The 27,443-nt window shown below is 42.6% G+C and overlaps 1 protein-coding gene across 10 annotated transcripts in view; it reads right to left on the reverse strand.

Moving 5' to 3' along the window:
- LOC123944152 (phosphodiesterase 4D interacting protein) overlaps nt 1-27,443 on the reverse strand; it is a 235,459-nt gene that overhangs the window by 117,903 nt on the left and 90,113 nt on the right. For all 10 annotated transcript variants that reach the window (XM_046009099.1, XM_046009016.1, XM_046009155.1 and 7 more), the window contains exon 4: nt 27,132-27,242. In XM_046009099.1, coding sequence (XP_045865055.1) covers nt 27,132-27,242 — 111 coding nt within the window. The remainder of the gene's footprint in view (nt 1-27,131; nt 27,243-27,443) is intronic.

The raw sequence follows: 27,443 nt of genomic DNA on the forward strand, positions 1-27,443 counted from the left end.
ACTACGCCAAAGTTAGGCTATCCCAGACACTGTACATGAAGACACACCCAATCTGAACAGTCTTCCCGTGAGCTTTATCCTCCTGTGGTAAGTAGAAAAGACAAAGGAAAAACAGGGAAAGAAAAGAAGAAAGAGGAAAGATGAAAAATAGAGCTACTTCTCCAGGCTTTGGTATTGAGTCCACTGAATCAAACAGACAATAAAGTTTATAAAGTTCAGGTAGAACTGCTAAAATAGTTTCATCTCAGGGCGCCTGCGTGGCTCAGTCATTAAGCGTCTGCCTTTGACTTAGGTCATGATCCCAGGGTCCTGGGATTGAGCTCCACATCGGGCTCTCTGCTGGGTGGGAATCCTGCTTCTCCCTCTCCCACTCCCCCTGCTTGTGTTCCCTTTCTCACTGTATCTCTCTCTCTCTGTGTCAAATAAATAAAGTCTTTAAAAATAATAATAATAATAAAAGAGTTTCATCTCCACAAGATAAGAGCCTGAATCTTATAACAATAATTCCAGGGGATCAAAGTACTTTCACCGGTGTTAACAAAATCTACCACATGGAAATGCGAGTTCATAACCAACTGACAGCATTATGGCCTCACCCTTCTGTAACCTCTTTCTGCAGAAAAATTGATTTATCCCATTTATTCATTCTCCATTAACAAATATTCATATGTAAATTGTCCAATTCTAAGTACAGCTGGAGTGGATCCCAAATTAACCCCATCTGCTTGCTTGTCTTATCACCAAGTCTTGTCAGCGTTTGGTTACGATATCTGAGGAAATTTTTGTACTCAAGAAAGGCGCGGCTGGGCTGGCGAGGGGAGAGAGCTTCTTTTTCTACATGTCCCCAGAGGAGTATTCACCCATCTAAGTGAAGAAAAATTTCATTGATGAAGCTAAAATTAAATGATTGGGAAAAATAAACCTTCATTATAACGTTAGTACCTAGAGCTTGAGAACTGGGCTAATGATGAGCTTGAAGATCAACTGTGTTTAATCAGACTTTCTCTGTGTCACAACTTGTCTTGTTTCCAGAAAAACTGCATGACCAGAGTCTTGACAGCAATCAGTGTTAAATACAGGATTCTCCTGAACTGATTTCCACCCTGGTGTTTACTGCAGGGTCCAACACAGAACTGGGCTAAAAGCAACCAGTGGTAACTAATTACCTAACGCCTCTCCAAGGCTTCCACTTTAAAAAAAAAAAAAAGATTTTATTTACTTATTTGAGAGAGAAAGAGAGTGAGAGAGCATGAGAGGGGAGGTCAGAGGGAGAAGCAGACTCCCCATGGAGCTGGGAGCCTGATTTAGGACTCGATCCCAGGATTCCAGGATAATGACCTGAGCTGAAGGCAGTTGCCCAACCACCTGAGCCACCCAGGCACCCCAAGACTTCCATTTTAACTCTACAAATCGATCCACTGCTCATAACTTCATATTCACGCAAGTGTGTGTGTGTGTGTGTGTGTGTGTGTGTGTGTGTGTTTCAATTACTCTTCAAGCACCTTGAGAACAGAGACTATGTCTTATTTTATATCTCTCATAATTTGCTGCTGGGGTAAGAGCAGGCACTTAAAACAAAAGAAAAAAAAAAAAAGCTTGACTGCATACAGTCATTGATAAAACCAGCAAGCAAAGTATGTGTTAGAGATTAAAGGTTGCTGGAACCAAAGTTCTTCCCATTGCCGTTCTTGACCTCAGGAAGTTCTCTGTGTCACAAGGTGTGAATTGGGACCAGTGAGTAAAGGAAATGGATATCACGTCTTTGTAAGACAGTAGGTTATATGCCAGAGAGGAGCACAGCCTTCCATAGAAGAGTCCTTATTTGCAACAAAAATAAATATGGCCAGATCTCACTTTAAATCAATTCTGATTTAAAATGATTCAAGAAGAAATAGGTTAGCAGGAAAGAGTCTCCAGATCTTATGAGCAGACCCTCTTATCATATGTAATTATTCAAAGTGAAAACTAACTCTAAGTGGGTGAGCTTTATTTTAAATTTTCTTCTTTTTAGAATTGTAACATTCAAGGAAAAGTGTAGTTCATAAATACTTTTGCATACAGAGTAAATTTCTTTTCTGGGCCTCTCTGATACCACTGGGGCAAAGCCCTATAGCTCTATAAAACAGGATGAAGTATTGACTATTTTCATAAGGGGTTCTATGTGTCCTGACCAAGGGACAAATGACTGGTCCCTACAAATCCCTAGAAACACATTTGAGTAGCTTCCAAGTGAGTTATTTGTAGATGAAGTTACTTTCCATTCACCCAGTTTTAAAGCAAAAATAGAACTCTAGTGAGTCTAAATATCTGGTTCTATCATTAACTAACTGTGTGATGCTGAACTAGTCATCCCCCAAATTTTCTGTTTTTATACAATTAATTTAAATCAGAGCCTCCCCCTCTTGCCCATAAGAATTATAATACAACCCCCATTGCTCATTTCAGTTGATGTGAGACACTTAGCCAGAATGTGTTCAAATGCAAAACATAAAGTTCTTAGACCCTAGGGTAGAGGACAGACTTTATTCTTTCTCCTGTCATCTACTAGCACAGTGAAGCCCCAAATTAGACACATACATTGTCCCAACATGTGACAAGTGTCCTTCATTGTCCTGGAAAGGACAATACGGCAGTGTCTTCAACTTCAGTGACCAGAAGACCACAAGACAAGGGCACTCTTCTGCCAGAGACTGCCTTAGTGTCTAGTCCCCTAAAGAGGTGGAAAAAACCAAGTGGAAAAGTTTTGACTTATACAGTACAAAATACAAGGATCCACATTCAAATAACAAAACTCCTCTATTCAGGTCACTCTTTCAAGCCCTACACTTGTCAGTCCTTAGCAGAGGCCTGAAAACTATACCATTTCCTTCCTAGCTCAGTTTACCTTGGTTAGACAAACACAGACTGAATCCACATGGAGGCCACAGATGGGTTCTCAGGTGACTGGGTATTTGGACAGATGCAGCCAGGGTTCGTGTGTGTGTGTGTGTGTGTGTGTGTGTGTGTGTGAGAGAGAGAGAGAGAGAGAGAGAGAGAGACAGAAAGGGTGCTCACTGGGAAGAAGACAGGGTAGCTGACTTGTGAGATGTGTATTTCCACCCAATTCTAGTACTCTAATAGGTACTAGAAAGAGCAAGGCAGTCCCAACCACAGTCCTTGGGGAATTTGCTGCCTATAGGGGCCATTAACCAGACGATTATAATAGAGTGTGGTAAGCAGAGAAGACCTATCAGCACTAGACTGGCTCAGTCTGTGGAGCATGCATGCTTGATCTCAGGGTTGTGAGTTCGAGCCCCAACGACATCTTAAAAAACAAAACAGAACAAAACAGAAACTGAGGAGACCTAGCATCAGATAGCTGAGTGGAAATGCATGCATGGGCGGTATAAATGGCAGCACATAGACAAATCCCGTAACTTCTAGCTTTAACCTTCAAAGAAATAACTCCTAGACTCAACTCAGGTATGTCCCACCTTGGGTTGCCCTTCCTCTCAGCTCCCTCATTCTAATCTTTCAGGGAGGAGGCCTATAAAGCAGAAACCACAGAGCTGCTGAGGGAACATAAAGGAAGGTGGTACTCAGGGCAGCGTGGGGTACAATGAAGTGTCTGTAGAGGCCTCTTGTAGGCTTAAGGGATGGAATGTAGAAAGGACCCATGGCGACTCCCTGGCTGGATACAGACAAGCCCCTCAGGGAATGCCCCTCAACACAGCCATAGGCCCTCACTGACCAATGGGCTGCTTACAACCAGGCACAGTTACCAAAAAAGGGAAGATTCCACTCGTGGCCATCCTTCCTCACCTTCCCACTTTAAATCAGCCACCACCCACTGCCTCCCTGCAGACAGTCTCTCCTTTGCTGTCCTGCCTGCTGCTCCCTTGTGGTGTATTCAATAAACTACTATCTCCTTTGTTCTGCCTCAAGTGAATTCTTTCACTGTGCCACTGGCTTCCGCCCAATTGCTGCCCCACATTTGGAGGCCCCTGTCTGATCAAGAGACACCCATTTAGACACTACTGGTTAGACTTTAGAACTAAATGGTCCTAGGTTCAAATACAAACTCTCTCGGGTTCAAATACAAACTCTTTCACGTTCTATTAGGTTGAATCACATGAAAGTGCGAATATTCAGCCATTTTTTACAGTTTCACATAGTTCATCTTCTGCATTCTAGAGGTAAAACATGTAATCGAAGTTTTGTTGCTAACAGCACTTTCAAGGATATTGAGAAATTAAAGGAAAAGACATAAGTGAAAATATTTAACATATGGTGGGTGTTCAATAAGCATTAGTTTCCCCAAACGGAGTAAGATGCATGAATCATAGAAAAGACAGAGCACTCTTTCTGGCCAACCCTGAGTTTAGGAACCTAAGAAAAGACAGGGGAAAATGAGATGTCTTAGGACACCTGGGTGGCTCAGTCAGTTAAGTGTTTAACTTTTGACCTCAGCTCAGGTCTTGATCTCAGGGTTGTGAGTTCAAACCCTGCACTGGGCTTCACACTGGGCATGGAGCCTACTTTAAAAAAAAAAAGTGGGGGGTGTCTTTGCATTTTGGTGGTGCAGGAGCCTGTGGGGGAGAGAAGAGGGGGAGTATATAAGAAACCAATGTACCTTCTGCTCATTTTTTTTTAAGACTTTATTTATTTATTTGACAGACAGAGACCACAGGTAGGCAGAGAGGCAGCCAGAAAGAGAGGAAGGGAAGCAGGCTCCCCACTGAGCAGAGAGTCTGATGCGGGGCTTGATCCCAGGACCCTGGGATCATGACCTGAGCCAAAGGCAGAGGCTTTAACCCACTGAGCCACCCAGGCACCCCCCTTCTGCTCATTTTTGCTCTGCACCTAAAACTGTACTAAAAGACAAAGTCTATTTTAAAATATGGGGGAAAATAGGAGAGGTGTCTTGGGCTTGTTTTATTTAGACTCTGAGCTCAGAGATCCTGATATACACACTCCTTGGTGTTTGCACTGATCTGCAACTTAAACCCTTCTCAGCCACCGTTTAAAAATCTTGGTGGAGTCCCAGAAGCCTCTGTTGATGTGGCCCAACTGAGCTGGCAAGTGAGAAAACATACACAGAAATACCAATGATCTCAGTGATTCTCTCCCCCTCCCAGCACATTCCTTCACAAGATGAATCTCTCTCACTTTGGCTGGAGCCTCTCTGTTCACAAATAGGCTCGGCTGGGCTTAATTTAGTGAAGTGCAGGCCTCCTTGTGAGAGCCAGGGCTGAGGCTAGAACCCCGGCAATCCCCAGGACACCTTGTATAGAGACAGGAATGCAGCCCCACCGAAGGGGCTGAAAGGATTACCCAGAATGATCTGTTTCCCTCAGTTATTCAGGAATGGAGCTCAGGGGAACCATTCTGGGCTTTCTGTGACTTCTCTTTGGCCAGCAAGTATAGAATTGGGATAAGTAGGGTTGCTTGTGTAGCTCAGTCATTAAGTGTCTGCCTTTGGCTCAGGTCATGATCCCAGCGCTCTGGGACTGAGCCCCGCATCGGGATCCCTGATCAGCGGAGAACCTGCTTCTCCCTCTTCCTCTGCCTGCTGCCTGTGTCCCTCTCTCCCTGTCTCTCTCCCTGTCAAATAAATAAATAAAATCTCACTAACCAAAAAAAACAACAACAAAAAAAAAAAAAACCAAAAAAGAGAGAGAGAGAGAAAGAATTGGGGTAAGTAAAAATTTACTCTGGAGTTAAAAGTATAAAATCTATATTAATTTTTCTATAGCTACGCTGGCGCACAGGACACCAACAGCTTACTAAATATTTTAAAGTTACCTGTGGCATCTAATCTAACATGATCTGACATTCATGTCCAAATTCAGCTCTCAATTCTGGATTGACACTTGCTTCAATGCATTCTCTAAAAAGGACAAAGCCACTCGTTAGTGTTCTGCGAAGTGCGCAGGACAGAGTCCATTTCTCACCCTGAAGCTTGCATTACAAACTGGAATCGAAGTTCAAACACCTGAGTCACTCCTCCAAAGTTTCACTGTGTCCTGAAGCCGGGCACTCTGGTCAGGCAACTCTTCTGAATTAATACCTCTGCTTGGGGCCAGGGGCAGTGCTTGGACTGTAGACTCCAAGCTGTGTGGTCCAGGATAGCAACCACGAGCCATATGAAGCTACTGACCCCTTAAGATATGACTAGTCCAAACTGAGATGTGCTGTAAGGATTTCAAAGACGTAATACACAGTGGGTTGCAAAAACTAACCACGACTAAAGAATATATAAAGTCTCAATAATTTTTAAATATTGACTTCATGTTAATAATGTTTTGACATATTATTAACATTCATTTCATGTGTTTCTTTTTACTTTCTTTTGTAATGTGGCCACTAGAAAACTGTAAAGTACATCTGTGGCTCCTTTTACATTTCTGTTGGACAGGGCTGCTCTGCAAGATGTTAGGTAAAAGGCATAATAGTTTCAAGTACATTGCATGAAGACATGCTCTGACCTGCATCACGGTTAGCTCAGCGGTGTAAGAGCACTTTTCAGGGTTTTCATGGGCTTATGGCATTCATCAACTAACATAATACAAGTGACTCTAGCTAATTATAAGTGAAGCAAAACTATCTAGGGAGTTGATAAGAAGTGATACCAGGTGACTGAACAAAAGTCAGATCGCAGGGTGCTTGGGTGGCTTAGTCAGTCAAGCATCTTTGGCTCGGGTCATTATCCCAGGGTCCTGGAATCCAGCTCTGAGTTGGGCTCTCTGCTCATTGGGGAGCCTGATTCACCCTCCCACTCTTCCTCTGCTCCTTACTCCTGTGTCCCTCCCTCTCCCCTCTGCTCCCCACTTGTGCTCTCCCTTGCTATCTCTCTCTCTCAAATAAATAAATAAAACTTAAAAAAAAAAAGGCAGATCACAGTACTACTCAAACTCTGTTCAGACAGTGAACAGCACAAGTCAGGAAGGAGGACCCCCTCTGTCTTCTCACCCTTGTGTCCCATTGTTAGCACAGTGCCCATACACAGAAGAATATTATATATTTAGCAAATGAAAAGATGTTCAAAATAGATATACAACCCACTCAATTCTCAATGTCAAGAATTTCCTTGTCTTATAACTTCTTTTCTCAGTTCATTGGATTTCCACTTCTGCCAATCCTTAGAGAGACTGCTCAGTTCTAAGATGTTCACCTGGAGGGGCACCTAGGTGGCTCAGTGGGTTAAGCCTCTGCCTTCGGCTCAGGTCATGGTCTCAGGGTCGTGGGATCGAGCCCCGCATCGGGCTCTCTGCTCAGCAGGGAGCCTGTTTTCCCCTCTCTCTCTGCCTGCCTCTCTGCCTACTTGTGATCTCTCTGTCTGTCAAATAAATAAATAAAATTAAAAAAAAAAAAAGCTGAAACACCAGCTTCTGGATCTCTCAGGTAGAGAAAGCAGCAAAGGAAGTCCCCTTTCCACCTTTTCTGTACAGATGAGATGGTTCTCACTGACAACTTCCAGGCATTTGAAATTGATCAACAAACTTACTAAGTTTCCATGATGGGCTCAACACTGTTGAAGATTATGTTGGAGCTACAGAGGAAGTTTGAGACCAATCCAAACCACAGAGTGTTTCTAATCTAGAAGGAGATAAGAAGTACAATCATGGAAAGATGATTGCCAACTGGGGATTAAATAACAGGTGCCATGGGAGGCACCTGTTGGTTGGGCCGCTGCCTTCAGCTTGGGTCATGATCCCACGGTCCTGGGATCGAGTCCCACATCAGGCTCCTTGCTCAGTGGAGAGCCTGCTTCTCTCGTTGCCTCTGCCTGCCACTCTGCCTGCTTGTGTGTACTCTCTCACTCTCTGACAAATCAATGAATAAATAAAATCTTCTAATAAATAAATAAATAATGGGTACCAATAATGCATCTGAACTGTAATTGCGGGAAGAGCAGAATGAAAGATGATTTCAGGCAGTAGTGATGAGAAAAGGCTCCCCCGAGCAGATGCAATCTGAGTTGGATTCTGAAACCTGAATAGGGTTCAGATAGGCAGAGAAAAAGGGGTTCCAGGTGTGAACAAGGATGTGTCGGCAGGAATGAGCACACATGATGGGGAGTGACTCACTCCAGGAACATGTTTGCAAATACACAGTGTGAGACTAAAGCTTGCTTCCGACTTCATTAAGATTACTGAAATAACTGGAAGAAAACTGACAGTCTCCTACTGCCACATCAATCCACTCACCAGCATCTGTGCTCACACACTCTGTCTTTCTACTTATGACCACAGATCAATTGTCCATGCTCCTGTCTAAAGCCAAACCTCCCACCTATGCACTAGGCTCATTCTCTCTACTGCTCAAAAAAAACCATCCAGGGACACCTGAGTGGCTCAGTTGGTTAAGTGACTCGGCTCAGGTCATGATCCCAGGGTCCTGGGATCGAGTCCCACATCAGACTCCTTGCTCAGTTGGGAGCCTGCTTCTTCATGCCTGCCACTCCCCTACTTGTGCTCTCTCTCTGACAAATAAATAAATAAAACCTTTAATTAAAAAAAAATAATGTCCAGAAAGTCTCCCCTCTCTCCTCTACTAATATTTCACTTTCTACTGGAAAATTCTGTTGCTATATAAATGTGCTATCATTCATCTATCTTTTAAAAAATAATCTTCTACGGACCCCACACTGCTACTAGATACTTTCCTGTTTCTTTGCTCTCCTTTGCAACAAAAGTCCTCAACATACTGGGTCATACTCACTGATTCAACTCCTCCTCCTGGTTGTTGTTAAACTATTTCAATCAGGCTTTTGCCTCTATCAGTCCACAAAGATGACTCCAATCAAGATCACGAAGAGCATTTGTGTTGTTAAATCCAAAGGTCAGTTCTTAGTCATCATATTACTTGACCACGATTTGGCATTTCAAAATGTTGGTCCCCTCCCCTTCCATTACACACTTCCTTCATTTGACCTCCACAACTCCAGACTCTTGGTTTTCCTCTTACTTCACTGGTTGTATCAATCCCTTTCTCCTTTGCTGGTTCTCCCTCCTTTCCCCCAACTGTTAATGTTAGAATGACCCAGGCTTAGCCTTTGGTCCGTTTCTCCTCCCCCTTGGTAAGTCAAACTCCCTTGGTGATCTCATCCAGTCTCATGGCTTTAAATACCAACTATATGCTGATACCTTCAATATTTATATCTCCAGCGCAATGTTTTTCCAGAACTCCAGACTTACATACTCAACTGCTTACTTGATATTGCCACTGGCAATGTTCAACAAATATCTCAAACACAAAATGCCCCAAATTAACTTCCACTCTCCACTCTCAAAACTATTCTGTATATAGCCTTCCCTATCTCAAGTATGAGAACTCCATCCTTCCATCTTCTTAAGCCAAAAGCCCTGGGGTCTTCCTTGATTCCTTTCCTTCTCTCATTGGCTCCTTTCACAGCCAATCCATCAGCAGTTTCATTGGTGTCCCCTCACTGCTTATCCCAGTATCATTGACTGCTATTACCCTAGTCTCATCACCACCAGCTCCTATGTTAACTACTACAATGGCTTCCTAATCACTGTCCTGGCCTGTACTCTTGTCCTTCCTTCTACAGCCTATTCTCAATACCATAGCCACAACGATCTTTTCAAAAGTCAGATAGGACTATTATTCATCAGATCATTCCCCTGCTTAAAACCCTTTAATGGCTTCCCTTGTCACCTGGAGTAAAAACTGAAGTCTCTAAAATTATCTACAAGGGCGATTCTGATCTACACCAGCCCCTTTACCTCTAAGGCCTCACCTCCCAACATTCTCACCATTTCTCACGTTGGTTTGGCCATAATGGTTTTCCTGCACATTCTCTGCCTGAAATGTTCTTCCCCCAGTTATCTGTTTGGCTAACTTCCTCATTTCCTTCAAGTCATTGCTTAAAAAATAATTTTCTATGGCATAGCTACTCTGGAAAACAGTTTGGCAGCATCCTCTAAGTTGAAATACATGATTATTATACGTCCTAACAATTCCACTACTGGGTATTTACCCAGGAGAGATAAAACAAAGACTTGGACATGAAAATTTACAGCAGCTTAATTTACAACAGCCAGTCACTGGACACAACCCATATGCTCATCAACAGGTGTACAGAAAAACAAATCCCACTGTATCCCTATGATGGAATATTATTATATTATTCAGCAATAAAAAGGAATGAACTATTGACATAACAACATGGATAAACCTCAAAATCATGGTAAGTCAAAGGGGTTCAATACCAGAATCTATACCATATTACTCCATTTATGTGAAATTCTAGAATAGCAAAACTAAGCTACAGACAGAAAGTAGGTTAGTGGTTTCCTGGAGCCAATGGTGTGAGAGAATTGGCGCCAGTGGGACATGCAGCAATGCTTTTGGGTGATGGAAATGTTTCACCTCTCAATTGTGTGCTGGTTGTGGCATGGTTATAAACATTTGTTCAAATTCACCAAACTGTACACTTAATACAATCGATTTAACCAAAAAGATCAAAGGGAAACTGAAATGATAAAGCAAGTGGCATGCAAACAACCAAGTGCAAAGGGTCAGCACAGAGCTCAGCAGAGACCACCAGTCTGGGATGCCTTCAGTGTCAGGTCAGCCTCGAGGACTATAAATATTGTGAGGGTAAAACCCAGTAACGAGCCTTCCTCTGTTGGCCACTAACTTCCCTTTCCAAACCCTTTCTGCAAAATAAGTGGGAGGATTGGACAGACTCTCACATGGTTCTCCATGATCCTTGCCTCCCGGTGTTCACGCCTTTGTATAATCCTTCCCCCTTTAGTACTGGCAGGACACACAACTTACTTTTTTTTTTTTAAGATTTCATTTATTTATTTGACAGAGAGAGACACAGCAAGAGAGGGAATACAAGCAGGGGGAGTGGGAGAGGGAGAAGCAGGCTTCCCACTGAGTAGAGAGCCCGATGCAGAGCTCAATTCAAGGACCCTGGGATCATGACCTGAGCTGATGGCAGACACTTAATGAGACTGAGTCACCCAGATGCCCCTTGCATAACTTACTTCTAACCAACAGAACATGGCAAAGGTGACAGAATGTCACTCCTGTGTTTACGTTAAGTTTTGAGACTCCTTTTTGCTAGCAGACTCGCTCTAGAGCCTGCTGACTTGATGAGATAAGTGGCCATATGGGGCAAGCTCACATGGCAAGGAACAGAGGTGGCTTCAGGGAACTGCGGGCAGCCTCTAGCTAACACCCAGCAAGAAGCCAGTACCCTCCATCCTACCATCACAAGGAAATGAATTCTGCCAACAACCCACATGACTTCAGAAGCTGATTCTTCCCTAGTCAAGCCTTCAGATGAGAACTTGGCCTGGCCAATATTTTGGCTGTAGCCTAGTGAAACTCTCAGCATAGAACTCAGTGAAGTCCTGCCTTTACTGCTCACAAATGAATGGTGAGATAATAAATACGTATGTGTTTTCAAAATCACTTTTGGGGTGCCTGGGTGGCTCAGTGGGTTAAAGCCTCTGCCTTTGGCTCAGGTCATGATCCCAGGGTCCTGGGATCAAGCCCCGCATCAGGCTGTCTACTCAGCAGAGAGCCTGCTTCCTCTTTCGCTCTGCTTGCCTCTCTGCCTACTTGTGATCTGTCTGTCAAATAAATAAATAATTTTTTAAAAAATAAATAAATAAATAAATAAAATCACTCTCTAAAAGTGGCCTCCCCAACTACTTTTCTTTTTCCAAAGATTTTATTTATTTAATTGAGAGAGCAAGAGAGAGCATAAGCAGGGTGGCAGGGGAGGGGCAGAGGGAGAAGAAGGCTACCCACTGAGCAGGGAGCCAGATGCGCAGCTCGATCCCAGGACCCTGGGATCATGACCTGAGCTGAAGGCAGGCGTTTAACCCACTAGCCACCCAGTAACTCCTTGACAAGTTTGGGTTTTTTTTTAAAGATTTTATTTATTATTTGACAGAGAGAGACAGAGTGAGAGAGGGAACACAAGCAGGGGGAGTGGGAGAGGGGGAAGCAGGCTTCCCAGTGAGCAGGGAGCCCAATGCAGGGCTCGATCCCCGGGTCCTGGGATGACGACCTGAGCCAAAGGCAGACACTCAATAACTGAGCCACCCAGGTGCCCCCACTTGACCACTTTTTAATACTGCAAACTGCCCTCTCCTCTTACACTTTTTGAATCCCTCACCCTGCTCTTTTTCTCTTTTTCCCCAAGAAGGTTTATTACTTTCCAATACTGTACATATTTACTTATAATATTTACTATTCATTGTCTGTTTGCTCATGCCAGAATACAAATTCCATGAGGGTAGGAATGCTAGTCTGTTCTGCTCATTGATATATAATCGCACCACCTCCAATACCATCTGGAATATAGTATGTGTTCAATAAATAGTTTTAAATGAATGAGGCCTAATGCTTAGGCTTCAACGAGGATCAATCTATTCTAATTGTTAGCAGAAACAGAGCACTACTAATCACCAACAGTCACAAACAGAGACATCTCAAATCTACTGTTAGGTCACCTCTGAGTCTGTTCTTCCCCTAATTAAAAAATCCAATTCCATTGCCTTTTTCTCATAAAACTCCTTTTTCTGATTTTTAAGCCTCATTCTTCTGATTTCCTCTGTACTCCTGGTACTTCTCTGTACTTCCACACAACTCTGACAGGGCAGTGTACAGGCAGGCATAAGGACAGTCTGGTTTCTATTACGTTCCACACGGCAATCTGCACCTGTTTCACAAGTAAAAATAGAGGTCAATTCTGCCTCTCAGTGTATATATACCAATGAGACAACACCACCTCTTCCTGCCACAATCCTGGTGAAAGCCACTATGAAAGTAGATAGCATTTTACTAGTACTCCTTCTTTTCTCCTTGGTTGGTCCTTAACACAATGTAGAGTTCTTCACTAAAAGGCATCATTTGCATCTGAAAGAGTGACTAACTTTAAAAATTCTAAAGAATGTGCCTAGGCCTTGCTTATTAACTGAGGAATCAGGCCATGTAGCTTCTGGTCTATCAGGTACACACCCTCAGGCTATTCATGGCACATCTGGTCCTGTGAAAAATGGGGACAAGACATCAACTTCCTGGAGCTATAATACGGTAAGATTAAAATATGTGTAAAATCCAGAGAATGGTGCCCGACATGTAGTGAACGCTAAATGGACATCTTCCTCCCTTGGGCTTAAATGGGAAGCATTTAGCATCTATTTTCCATGTGTCTGTGTGAGTTTGGGGAAAGGGAAGAGGGAATATGGGACAAAGAAGGACAGAAAGGGCCTACTCGTAGGGAAAACACTGACACCAGAGACAGGACCAGACCTGGGTCTAGAAACTCTATCTAGAAATAGAGGAGGAGTCGTCAGGCTATTTTTCTCCTGACCGCTTATTTTCCTCCCACTTATATCAAGACACTGTAGGCCCTGGGGACATACTCTGGCACCTTGAAGAAGCAGGGGAATCAGAGGAAAGAGGGGAGAGGGAAAGTAGGAAGCTCGCCCTTGAGGGTAGAGAACACCTCAGGAGGAGTTCCAGTTCAATCACTAACTGCAGTGATTCACACCAGCGCCCCCATATGGCCCCTGCATGACCTACCTTTCTCCAGCTGAACTAACGGCTTGCTCTCACCCCAGTTACTACTATCCTGACTCTCCCTGGGTCCTCTGAGGCTCTAAAGGGTTTGGCAGCAAGGTGGGCTTCTCCACAATCCCACAGCCTGGAAGGGATCAGCGAGAAAGAAGAAGACTTCGAATGGACACTGCTCCCCACCTTTAAGAGATCTGCTCCCCTGAGCTCTGAGGTCGGCTATCTTCATTTGATTTCTGTGTGAGAAGACCCAGGCTCCAGCTCTGGACACAGATGTTCCCGACTTCGGAGTGGACTGACGGCAGCACCACTTGTCATCAACCAAGTTGTGCCGGTGGGCAGGACAAGACAGTGTGTATTGAGCATTTACTCAGCTTGGCTAGGAAGGATCTGGACAGGGAGGCCTGTGGCCCTGTCTCTGAGAGGGACAGCCTCAGAGAGACGTTCTGAAATCTGTCAAGAAAAGTGCCCAGAAAGATTTGCTTCCTTCTGGCCCTCAGCCAGTACCTAGACTCTCTGTTTGCAGCTCCAGGCCACGGCTCCCCTTCTGGCAGCCTCCTTCCACTTTCCTAGTGAGTTGGAGGAGGGCTTCCCCCTCAGGCCTCCGTGCAGGTTTTCTAGAGCGCTATGTGCTCAGAGAGATGATTTCCTACCCTTCACGGCAGCAGGGCCTTGCCTGAGGTCCGGAGATGAAAAGCTGGCATTATAAGGCAGCCAGTGCCTCTCATTTGCTCCCAACCTCTTCAAGCCAAGTTTCCAAATAACAGGGACAGTAACTGCCCAGTGCAGCCCAAAGTCCGTTCTCAAGCTGTTTGGCAAAGGGCCACCTGACTATTACTAGCTTTCCACAGAACGGCATGTACCAAGTTGGAGCACTGTCTTTTGGTGTGTGGGTGGATTAGCTGCTATTTAACATGATAGGGCGGGCTCCTTTCCAGTTTGCACCAGCCCTCAGTATGCACCTTCTCCGTGTGTAACAGAGCTGCATTTCTCTGTGAGGTTGAACTTGCTTACCTAAGACAGCAAAGGCCAAGAGCAGGAAGCAGAGCAAAACAAAAAAAGAGAGAGAGAGAGAGAAGAGAGAGAGAGAAGTTCATAATGGCTTTTGGAAATATAAATGACATAAATGATACTCCTGGGAGCAGGGGTATGTAGGCTGAGGAAATACGTATTTTCTTTTGGAAGCACACACAGAGTAGAGAATCACTTATCTGGGAATTGCTCTAGCTCCTGCTATGTAATATTCTATTTTAGGTCAATAGTGAAAAAGGTGAAGAAAGAGTTTGACAAGTATATAAATCCCTTGACCTTCTGCTGAAGACCAAGGAAGTCACTGCAAATATGGGGACAGGCAGCAAGGCCTCTATCTAGAAATAGATAGACCATTAGCTTGTTCTGTGACCTTAGGCAAGTGACTACTCTTCTGGACCTCAGTTTCCTTATCTTGAAAATAAATTAGGGAAAGCTAAGTGAATGGTATATAGAAACTATATTATTTTTGCAACTTTTCTGTGAATCTACAATTATTCTAAAATAAAATCTTTCCTAAAAAGTAAAGGGGTTACCATATGATCCAATAATTCCATCAACGGTATTTACCCAAAGAAAATGAAAACACTAATTCGAAAAGATATATGCATGCCTATGTTTACTTATTGTAGCATTATTTACAATAGCTAAGATATGGAAGCAGCCCAAATATCCATCTATAGATGAATAGATAAAAAGATGCAGTACATGGGGCGCCTGGGTGGCTCAGTGGGTTAAAACCTTTGCCTTCGGCTCAGGTCATGATTCCAGGGACCTGGGATCCAGCCCCGCATTGGGATCCCTGCTCAGCGGGGAGCCTGCTTCCTCCTCTCTCTCTCTCTGCCTGTCTCTGCCTACTTGTGAGCTCTCTCTCTCTCTCTCTGTCAAATAAATAAATAATTAAATAATCTTTAAAAAAAAAGATGCAGTGCACACACACAAACTGAAATATTAGACAACCATAAAAAAGAATGAAATCTTGCCATTTGCAACAATATGGATGGATCTAAACGATATAATTCTATGTGAAATAAGTCAATCAGAGAAAGACAAATACCATATGACTTCACTCATGTGGGATTTAAGAAATAAAACAAACAAAGAAAAAGAGATAAAAACAAACTCTTAATACAGAGGGAAAATGTGGTTGCCAGAGGAGAGGTAGGTGGAGGGATAGGTGAAACAGATAAAGGGGATTAAGAGTACATTTATCATGAAAAGCACTGAGAATTGCATAGATCAATCATTATATTATACTCCTAAAAGTAATATAACACTGTATGTTAGTTACACTTGAATAAAAAAAACTATTCTTGGATTCACATTGAATTTACAGATAAATATATCTGAGGAGATGTATCATAGTATCCAAAAACGTTTGATTAATCATACTACTTTTAGTTTCTAAGTATAGAATAAACTATTTTTGCTATTAAAAATTATTCTTATCAACAAAATGTTTTGTGATTGTTTATGCTGATAATCCTCTAATTTTTCTGTAATTTCTTACATGCAGTGTGTCATCCATAGTAGCAATTGAAAAACTGCCCTAAGAGGCCGCAGTGGAGGGAATTAAAAAAAAAGAGAAACAAACAAGAAAAACTGCTCTCCAGCACATTGCATGCTAATAAGCTTTCTCTATTATATGTAGATTATTTATTTATTTAGTTAGTTTTTATTAAAAAAATGATTTAATTTTATAAAGTATGAATGGATTTTTTTGGTTCTCTAACAAATAAAATAATAACTAAAAAAAAATAAAGTGGTTATATAAATTATCTCCAAGATCTCCTCTAGCTCCAACCTGTCATTCTGTGTTCTTGTTTATATGCATCAGGTGAAAGTAAGTCTCTTTCCATCTATCCAAATATATTTGTGCCCGCTCTTCCTACCGCAGACAAGATGTTGATTAGCCCCAGCTCAAATCTATGTTTTTGCTTTTAACATATCCCACAGTCTAGGCAAAACTTGAATTCTCCAAAAGCACATTAAAAACACTCCATCCATATCCACTTTGTTCCTGTAAACAAGCGAATTCATCAAGTCGGGAAAAGCTGTTTCTGGCAGTCCATGCTTACCGAATCTCAGTTTTTCCCTAGCAACTGGGCTAATTATAACTCCAGCTACCTGGTAACAGTACTAGATTTCCCTGACGTTGGCTGGCAGTTTTAAAGCTGTCTCAGCTCTGTTGGCACCTCCTTTACTGAGAAGGTATCAGAGGAGCCGGGAGATGCAGAGACCTGTGCTAGGTGAGAGTAAGCAGAGGCTGCTCAGAAACACAGAGCTTCAGCGCTGGGAGCGATGCTAGTGACCATCCCCGTCCAGCCCTCTCATTTTAAACATAAGTAACCAGAGGCCCAGAAAAAGTGACTTGTCTTCGTCAGGAATCTAGCAGTCTTCTGAGGTCTTTCTGTTAATATTCCCACCCCATCTATCACCCAGTCCTACAGATATTTTACCTCCGTATTTCGTATTTCACAGATCAGTTCCCTCCCCTCTATTCCTATTCTGGTGGCCCTCATCATCTCTTGTCTGGCCTGTCCTGCAGACTTCCTGCCTTATCTTTCTTGAACCCACCCTCCCCACCCACCAGAAGGATCTAGCACTTTCCCTGCTGCTTGAAGCCCATCAGTGGCTCCTTATCATCCTCAGGATAAAGTCTACAGTTTTTTTAAATGGCACAAAGAATTATGGCCCGCATACTCTACAGGCTCATTCTGTGTCTAGCACTTAAATTTAGCAACACAAAACCACTTATAATTCTCCACGCATTCCATGTGGTTTCTTGCCTTTGGCATTTGCTTCTGGCAAAAGCCCTTTCTTTCCACCTCACCATCCACTGACTAACTAATGATTACTCTCTTCTGAAGACAAAACTCAGGCATCATCTCCTCAAAGAATCCTTTGTGGATTTTCCTTCCCTCTAGTCTATTCAGTTGGATTAGTCTATTCATTTGAGTTCGCTTATACTCTGTATACATCCTTTTTACTTTTTTACTGCTTTTTACCACATTCTATCGTGCTTTACTCATCTTTGAAGCCCCAACTTCCAGCACAGTACTCAGAATACAGTAAGCACCCCATTAATGTTGATAAATGGGCAAATGGATAAATCCAAAGCCCTCCATGATCTATCCCCTGCTTATCTTTCCAGTTCTCAGCTTACAGCTGACACAAGCCCCTGAGACCATGTTCTAGTCTCATAGAATGACACAAAGCATGCCAAACACAACATGCTTTCTCATGACTTTGTGCCCTTGTATATGCTGTGCCTACTGTCTAAGATGCTCTCCCATTCCTTGTGTCCTTTTAAGATTTAGTTCCAACTTCACTCACTTGCAAAGCCTTTCCTGGTGGATTTTGTCACTCTCCTTAGGACTTCGGAGCAATCTTACATGTCTTTTTTTTTTTTTTTAAGATATTATTTACTTATTTGAGAGAGAGAACATGCAAGTGGGGGTGGAGGGAAAAGGGACAGAGGGAGAGGGAGAAGCAGACTCCCTGCTGAGAAGGGAGCCCCACATAGGGCCGAACCCAGGACCCCCAGATCATGACCTGAGCCAAAGGCAGATGCTTAACAGACTGAGCCACCCAGGTGCCCCCATGTTAGCCTTTATTATGCCATTTTTATTTATTTGATATCTTTCTCCACCAGCATCTGGCAGTCTCTGGCATATAGTAGATAATCAACAGATGCTTCAGTGAATGAATGCCTGTGTACAGATCTGAGTAATTGAATGTCCAAGGTGATAATGCAAACAAGAGAAATATTTAGAATGCCTACTCTTTTAATAATATCATGTTATTTCTATCAGTGTGTAAACTTCGATGTACATAACCAATAAGAAGAGGAAATAGCTTTATAATAAGTTTATGCAAAAATACAAATTTTGTAGACATAGTTAAGGAGAAAATCAGAAATGGATTAGAATTACTTTAGAATTAAGTTTTAGATTTATTTTCTAGTGATTGGAAGAAAAGGTCTTAAATACTCAAAGAAAAAAATTTCTTTTTTCCAACAGGCAAGTATTATGACTTCTAATTAAAAGCTCTTAAAAATGAGAAAAGTTGGGGCACCTGGGTGGCTCAGTTGGTTGGGCATCAGACTCTTGGTTTTGGAGCCCCACGTGGGGCTCCATGCTCAGCATAGAGTCTGCTTGGGATTCTTCTCTTCCTCTTCCTTCCCTCTCTCACACATGCACTCTCTCTCTCAAATAAGTAAGAAAAATTTTTAAATGAGAAATGCTGTGTTAAGCAAAAACAGAAAACAAGGTGTTTTTGGTCGAAGCTTCCACAATATTTTAAAGTAACTATAACAGTTATGAGAAAGTTGCTTAAGAATTTTTTTCCTGTAGTAAAATATACATAATACAAAATTTGCCATTTTTAAGCATGCAGTTCAGTGACATTAAATACATTCATATTGCTGTGCAACCATCCATCTCCAGAATGCTTTCCCCAACCTACTGTACCCATTAAACAATAACTTCCCAATAACTTCCCACCTGAGTGGCTCAGTCGGTGAATGGAGCCCCCCTGCTCAGCGGGGAGGCTGCTTCTCCCTCTGCCCACCGCTCCCCCACTTGCGCTCTCTCTCTGACAAATAAATAGATAAAACATTCGAAAGGAAAGAAGGAAGGAAGGGAGGGAGGGAAGCAGAGAGGAAGAGAAATAAGAAAAGAAAAGAAAAAGGAAGGAAGAAAGAAGGAGCGAAGGAGGGAGAGAGGAAGAAACAAACAACTCCCCTTCCATACCCTTCCCCAGCCCCTGGCCACCCCCATTCTACTCTTTGTCTCTATGAATTAGGCTATTCTACGTACCTCATATAAGTGGAACCATATAATAGTTGTTCTTTGTGGCTGGTTTATTTCACTTAGCATAACGTCCTCAAAGTTCATCCATGTTATAATATGTGATAGAATTTCCTTCCTTTTTCAGGCTGAACAATATTCCACTGCATGTGTGCATCACATTTTGTCTGTCCACCTGTCAATGGATATTCAGGCTGCTTCCACCCTTTGGCTACTATGAATAACTTTGTTATGAACATGGGTGTACAAATACCTGTTTGAGTTCCTGATTTCTCTTCTTTTAGGTATATACCTAGAAGAGGACATGCTGGATCATATAACAATTCCATGTTTAATTTTTTTAGGAATCATCATGCCGTTTTCCACAGAAGCTCCATAGGTATACACTGGGTTTACAGTTTTTCTATACCCTGAACAACATATGTTATTTTCCAGTTTTTTATTTCTTTGTTTTGTTTTTATAGCAATCACCTAGTAGCTGTGAAGATTAAACATTTTTTAAAGCAAGAACACAAATACCATTTACAATGATTAAAGGACGGGGTCTCCCTACTTTCTTCCTACTTCTACTCCAAAAAGAATAGGAAATAGGCAAGCATGACTTTGCAGATCTCAGGAAGCTGAGAATGAGGAATCACACACATAGTGTGCACAGACATGGGCTATGTTCACCCCAGGCTTCCAGAGAACTATTTTAAAAATAATTTTGCCAAAGTCGTCCTGATTTCCCTTCTCTCTACTTGTATTTCTCCCTTCCTACTATGCACATTTCTTAGACTTCCCATAAGTAAAACACAGAGGGAGAGAAAAACCTTAGCAGCTAACTAAACAAGGGTTTAAAGGTTTACTAAACTGCAAAAAGAAAATAAGAGTCAACTTTTTTAAATATAAGAAGAAAACCATTCACTGCAAGAGCAACTGGACCATCCCATAGGCAATAACCCAAGAAGGTGTATGGGGGCTCCAGGATGTGTCCCCAGATATGCAGGATAGAACAATCCTTCACACTGATTTAACACCTAACACTTTAAAACAGGTTTGCTTGTGGGGAGGAGGGCAGGACAGGAATTTGGGCCTCTATTTTAGGAAACAAAGGCTCAAAGGAGTTGTGGATATGGCCAAGGTCACGTAGCAAGGAATATTCAGAATTCAGGTCTTATGATTGAGTCTAAAAGTTGTGTCCCTACATTTTGCTATCCCTCAAAGATAATAGTCTTTCTCTAATTGCTTTCCATTGGTTCAAGTCAAAGTTCCTAAACTGTGTAGCCCGACAGAGTTCCTTGGGACTTCACTGAACTTTTGGGCGCTTAGCACAGTAATGCTGCATGTAGGCTGTTACTCGTTATATTGTCCAAAGCCTAAGCAACTCAGGCTAGAACTAAAGAAAATCCGTTGGTGAACCAAAAAGCAATTTAACAAAGAGAACAGATCTTAAGATTTCTCGTCGCAAGAAAAAAATATTTTAGTAACCATGTGTGGTGATAGATGTTAACTAAATTTATTGTGGTGATTGCATTTGCAACATATGCACATAGCAGATCATTATGTTGTACGCCTAAAATGAATTTAATGTTATATGTCAACTACATCTCAATTTTAAAAAGGATAGTTCTTAAGTGAAAAAATAAGGGGCCTGGGTGACGCCATTGGTTAAGCGTCCAGCTCTTGGTTTGGGCTTAGGTTGTGATCTTGGGGTTGTGAGATTGAGCCCCACATCTGACTCCACGTTCAGCATGTTGTCTGCTTGAGACTCTTCCTCTCCCTCTGCCCCCAACCCTGTCTGTACTTTCTCTATATATAATAAGCAGATAAATATTTTTTAAAGAATTTTAAAAGACAATAAAAACTTTTTAAAAATATAAAATGAATTAAGAACCAGACCAAGCTATATTACAAAGTATTAAATCAAAATGATAAAAAATTTTGAATTAAAGCCAATCACATTCAATAATTTTTGTGAAAATAAAAGACTTTGTACTATAACTAAATAAAATATTTTCTTTAAAAAAAAACAGAAATTTGGGGCGCCTGGGTGGCTCAGTGGGTTAAAGCCTCTGCCTTCGGCTCAGGTCATGATCTCAGGGTCCTGGGATCGAGCCCCACATCGGGCTATCTGCTCGCAGGGAGCCTGCTTCCTCCTCTCTCTCTCTGCCTGCCTCTTTGCCTGCCAGATCTCTATCTGTGTCAAATAAATAAATAAAATCTTTTAAAAATAATAATAAAAAAAATTAAAAAAAAACAGAAATTTAACAAACCCAGCCTTTCTTCTTTATTCTCTTTGAAGGAATATTCGTATTTGAGGGTGACAGATTTGCTGCAATACGGGCACTTGGATTGTATTATGTTATTTATTTATGGGCAAACTAAAATGGAGATTTAAGACAAATAGGACAAATGGTCCCAAATCCACTACTGAGGAAAAAAACTGCCTTGAAATAAAAAATGATAGGACTTATACAGGCAATTTTGTCATCCATCACTTTACCACGATAATGGCAAATATTTCTTAAGGGCTTACTATATAATAGGCATTCTGCTGATTTCAACTAATCAGCTCATTTAATCTTCCCTCAGATCCTAAAAGATTGGTACTATCACAACACCACTTCAGTTCAGAGAAATTACAGTATTTTCCCAAATTAACACAGGTAGCAAGTAGTAGAACCAAGATTCTTTCTCAGGTCTGTTGGGTTCATCTCTTAACCACTACTTCCAATGATCACAGAATAGAAGAAATAATGAAAATTTCAGATGCAAGTAAAGTCAATAGGCTGTTTATCATGATTTTTAAAACCTGCTACAGATATATGCTATGTATAAACTCCAAAGTTGGCTCAGGAGAAGTATCATCCAGTCTCAAAGATGAGAGAGCACAGCTCAGAGACGTCAGGCAGTTTAAGAGGCTGACATATAAGGAAATACAATGCTTTCAATTCCTATATAAAGGCCAAAACCACTTTAACCTTCTGGTATCAATAATGTCACACTTAAACATTGATTCTGCCTGGTCCAGGAAGACACCATTCAATTTTTCCTGATGGTGTTATCATCTGACCTGGCCAGATTTTAAATTCCATTCTTAAAAGGGAACCCTAAAAATTTTTTAAAGCAATCTTAGTGGGGAGGGGCACGCCTGGGTGGCTCAGTTCGTTAAGGGTCCAGTTCTTGGTTCTGCTCAGGTCATGATCTCATGGGTCATGAGATCGAGCCCTGTGCTCAGCTGGAAGTCTACCTAAAGAGTCTCTCCCTATGCCCCTCTCCCTACTCTCTCTCTCTCTCAAATAAAACAAATGTTTAAAAAAAAATAAAGAAACCTTGGGTAATAATAAATTCACACAAGTTGAACAAGTCATCATGGGACAGAAACAGTTGATAGTGGTTTTGCATGCTCTTTGTGGACTGGATGTTTACCACATAGCAGTGGATTTCATAAATTCCAGGGTTGGGTATATTTCTAGTGGCAGCACACTCAGCAATCATGAGAAGATGCAGGGTTAGATAATCAACAACAACCACGAAGTCAGCCAAGTGGCCATCCAGAAACTATTTACCAGAGCAGCTGCAGTCCAGAAATGCTCCCAGCCAGTCTCCCTAGGAGTGGGCCATACTCAGCTGTGGACCACTTACGGCATTTTCTCACTTAACTTTGCTCCATGATCAGGAGCTTTATGTACTGCAGTGGTCTCTCCCCTTAGTGCTTAGACCTTCAAAATGTGTTCCCACAAAAGCTGAACCTACAATTAACATTTGCTACCAACAGGGGGCAGTAGTACCTGATTATGCCCCAGTTTATTTGGGCTGAAGGTAAGCAGCCTCTTCCTGTGTTCTTTTTAAATTGCTTACAAAAATTGAAGCTTAAAGGATAAACACACAACAGAAAAGCCTCCAGTCTCAAAGAACCAATTTTTATGTATAATTTAATACTATTTTATTAATCTATAGCTAGCATGAGTTTTAAGATTATTTCTGAATTCTCTGAACATCTTGAAAGACAAAAACCCTGAACTCCTTTAACTTATTTGCTTTGAAGTTGATTCTTCTAGGTTTTTACGTAGTCCTCTAACTTTTACAACTTCTCATACAATTAAACATCCTTATAGCTGCCATTACAATTAAGGATTATGTCTAATTTAGTCTCTCCCTCACTCAGCTACCTGAGGACTTGCCACTTGGTGAGAGAAAGATTGAACCCTCTACCAGTCCTTTTCTCCTAAAGTTTCCCATATTTCCCTTACCTGCAGTCATGGCGAAATTCTTGATTGTCTCTCACTAAGATAGTAGTATTTTACTCTTTGGTACATATATTTAACAAGAATCTGCTGTTGCAAAAATATGTAAAATAATAAAATAATTACTATTCACAAGAGACTTACGTTATGTAAGTTTCACAAACAGTGGTTTTATTGAAAAGAATCATGCACAGGGGTGCTTGGTTGGCTTAGTCAGTTAAGCATCTGTCTTCAGCTCAGGTCATGAACCCAGAGTCCTGGGATCAATCCCCACATCCCCATATCTAGCTCCCTGCTCAGTGGGGACTCTACTTCTCCCTCTCCCTCAGCTGCTCCCCCTGCTTGTACTCTCTCTCTCTCTCTCTGCCAAATAAATAAATAAAATCTTTAAAAAAAAAAAATCGTGCATCCATCACCCAAGTTAGTGTGGGTTCTGACTCGACTGGGTGTGATTTAATATTTTTACTTTATTTAAAGAAGTGACCTTCCGGGGCGCCTGGATGGCTCAGTGGGTTAAAGCCTCTGCTTTCAGCTCAGGTCTTGATCCCAGAGTCCTGGGATCAAGCCCGGCACTAACCCTAACTCTGTGCTCGGCAGGGAGCCTGCTTCCCTTCCTCTCTCTCTGCCTGCCTCTCTGCCTACTTGTGATCTCTGTCAAATAAATAAAATCTTAAAAAAAAAAAAAAAAAGAAGTGACCTTCCAAAGCTAAAGAAAAATCAAGCTAAGTTTGCTTACACAACAGGGCTCTAAATTCACATCTGAACCACTTGACTTACCATGTGATGCCCTGCATTGTCACCCTGAGTGTCCCTTCACCCACATTGCTACTAATCCATTGTCTTAACTTTGTGGAACCTCAGTAAGGCATATTCATGGGAATATCTGCAGGTGAGATTAAAAGAGCCTCTTTCTCATTTTAAAATCTCATAATAACTATTACCATTGGTAAACGTGTAACTACTACCCCCTCATTTACATAAGAAGCTATGAAGTTTACAAAGTGCTGTGACCGAAGTCTTCTCATTTAATCCTTATGGCTGTTATGTATTCATACTCTCAGCAAATAATCTTCAGTGCTCAGGGACTTGTGTGGTATTCAGCATGCCAATTCTACAGGGGCTGGCACAGACTCAGAAAGGTTAATAACTTGCCTAGATCCCCTGGTTGTCCAGGGCTCTGGCTGGGATGGTTTTCTGATCCCTCGTCCTTCCATCAAAATGGAACTGCCCTTGTTCCTATCAATCCCTCATCATTGCATAGTATGATAAATTCATTTCAACTATGATGTTAATGATCAATCATGGCTTTATGGGTTTTGCTTCCCAAATAAGAAGAGCATTTTAACTTAAACCTTCAGTGCTTCCCAAAAAATCACAGCCAAATGGGATGAGTCATATGACAGATGGACTGAACAAAGATTTGGTAAGAAGGGAAAGGAGGGGACACAGTAGTCTGGGATTCCTTAAATCATAGGATGCCAGTGGGTGCCTGATGACTCTGGCTTAAGACCAGAAACAGTAGGACTTAGTGGCAACACTAGACTAATAAAAGGGTTATCACCTTGGCATGTGACAATGTCCTATGACTGCTCTCCCACACGCCCCACTAGAATCCCTTTTTTTTTTTTAAGAATCTTCTTAATCACACTTCTCTAGGAACATAATGGTGCCCTCCCACACCCCACCCAAAACGTTCCCTAAGGACAGTCTTGTTAGTCGGTGTAGAGAACAGGGTGAGACCAAATGATTAAAGCAGTCAGTTGATTGAAGCTTAAAAAATTCCTTTCTCGGGGCACCTGGGTGGCTCAGTGGGTTAAAGCCTCTGCTTTCGGCTCAGGTCATGATCCCAGGGTCCTGGGATCGAGCCCCGCGTCGGGCTCTCTGCTCCGTGGAGAGCCTGCTTCTTCCTCTCTCTCTGCCTGCCTCTCTGCCTAGTTGTGATTTCTCTCTGTCGAATAAATAAAATATTAAAAAAAAAAAATTCCTTTCTCTTAAATAATCCAAGACATTGCCCATTCCTTCTGCCTTGCTTTGGAGACACCTAATGAAAAATGCTCCTCCTTCTGTACAATGAGCAAATTCACTCACTATTTCTACCCTAAGGCAAAGACTGCCATTCCTCCTCCCCGCCTCCTCTCCATCCCACTGCATTACCAACCCTCCCTTGAGAATAGCTTCCTTGACATTGCCCCTGGCCACTCCATTCAGGCATGCTTACTCTACAGCTACGTAAGAGATGACAGGTGAGTCTGGACGAATTTCAGGAAGATGCAGGTTAAATCATGAAAATCCAGGAAAGACAGAAAACAGGGCTTAATCCCCCAGATTTAGCTGCCCACATTAATTTACCAAATAACTCTTTGGGTTTCAAAGACCAGTTATTCCTCTGATCCAACCTATTACCTAGCAACCTGCAAAAGCTTCCCAAACCTTCTTCTCAACAGGACAGGGCACACATAGACAAAGTATAGTCTGCTGGTGTAAACAGATGAGAGATTTAGAAGCTCTGAAAAAATCAGAGGTCACCAGCTCCTGGTCACTCGGGCCCCTTTAGAGATTATCCAGACGCTAAGAAGGCTAAGGAAGCCAACATTATGGTAACCAGTTAGGAAACTTCACCCAAAAGCCCTCTGTCCTCTTACCAAGGTGCTGTCTCATCTCACCCTCCCCTCAGCCAACCCCCCTCCCTTTTCCTTCCCTACCCCAATCACTCCTGCATCAACCCAGACCACCCTCCCTCTCAAAGAACCACCCCCTCCCACCCCCTCAGGCCAGCAGCACCCTTTTCTTCATTCTTGGGTGAACTAGTCCTAAACCTGAAAACCCAAGGAAGATGTGGAAGATTAGGCCTTTCAATCTTATCTGAAGTATCTTCAAAAACAAACACGAAGTTCTCAACCACAGAACCCTGTGCAGCCCTGCCCTTTGCTCCATCCGCTCATTCCCTGTGGTCACTGAGCCAGAGCTAGAAGGGGCCCTTCTCTAGCTGAACATTTACCCTGGAAACTGCCTGCTTCAGTCACTTCTGTGACTTTTAAAAAATGCAGAGGGCGCCTTGGTGGGCTCAGTCAAAAGAGCATGCGCTTCCTGGGGTCCTGAGTTCCCGCCCCATGCTGGCTGCAGAGATTACAAAAATAAATAAATAAATAAATAAGCTTTTTAAAAATGCAAATTTTCAAGCTCACCTTCCCTTGCATTACTCAGTCAGAATCCCTGGGGGGTAAGGCAGGGAATCTACATTTCAAATCAGTTCCCCAAGGTGACTGTTCTGAACAGTTCCACCGCAGAGCAGACTCTGATTTAACCCAGCTCTCTCTCCTTACACACAAGGAGAGCACAAAACAGGCACTAAAGAGGCGAAGTGGGCTGGTCCAAGGTCACCCCGCGTTCTGGGGGCCAGACCTGGTGTGGAACCTGCCTCCCTCCCTAGTTAGCACCGTGGGAGTTAGGAAGAGCCTGAGGATCAGAGAGTGGGCCACCAGTTCCCGGCCGGCTGGAGTGCCGCTCCTGCACTCACCCGCTTGTAGATGTCATCCCGGCTGGCCTCATACTTCTGTTGCATGCGCTCCTCCAGGAAGTAGATGCGCAGCTTGAGGCTGAAGTTCTCCTTCTTCAGGTCATTGAGATGCTGGGACAGAGTGCGATATCCATTAGACATGGTGGGCAACCCATGGGGAGCAGCATACCCAGCCGCACCCTCACCCTAGGAACATAGTGCGGCTGCACTGCGTCATGAAGCGAGCCGCTGGGACGCTGCTGGGGCTATGGTGACATGACCCGGGGGGCAGGCGTTCTCTCGGGGACCAGGGACTGGGCTCACTGCTCTGGG

The sequence above is a fragment of the Meles meles genome, chromosome 1, assembly GCF_922984935.1.
Source record: "Meles meles chromosome 1, mMelMel3.1 paternal haplotype, whole genome shotgun sequence".
NCBI classification, from domain to species: Eukaryota; Metazoa; Chordata; class Mammalia; order Carnivora; family Mustelidae; genus Meles; species Meles meles.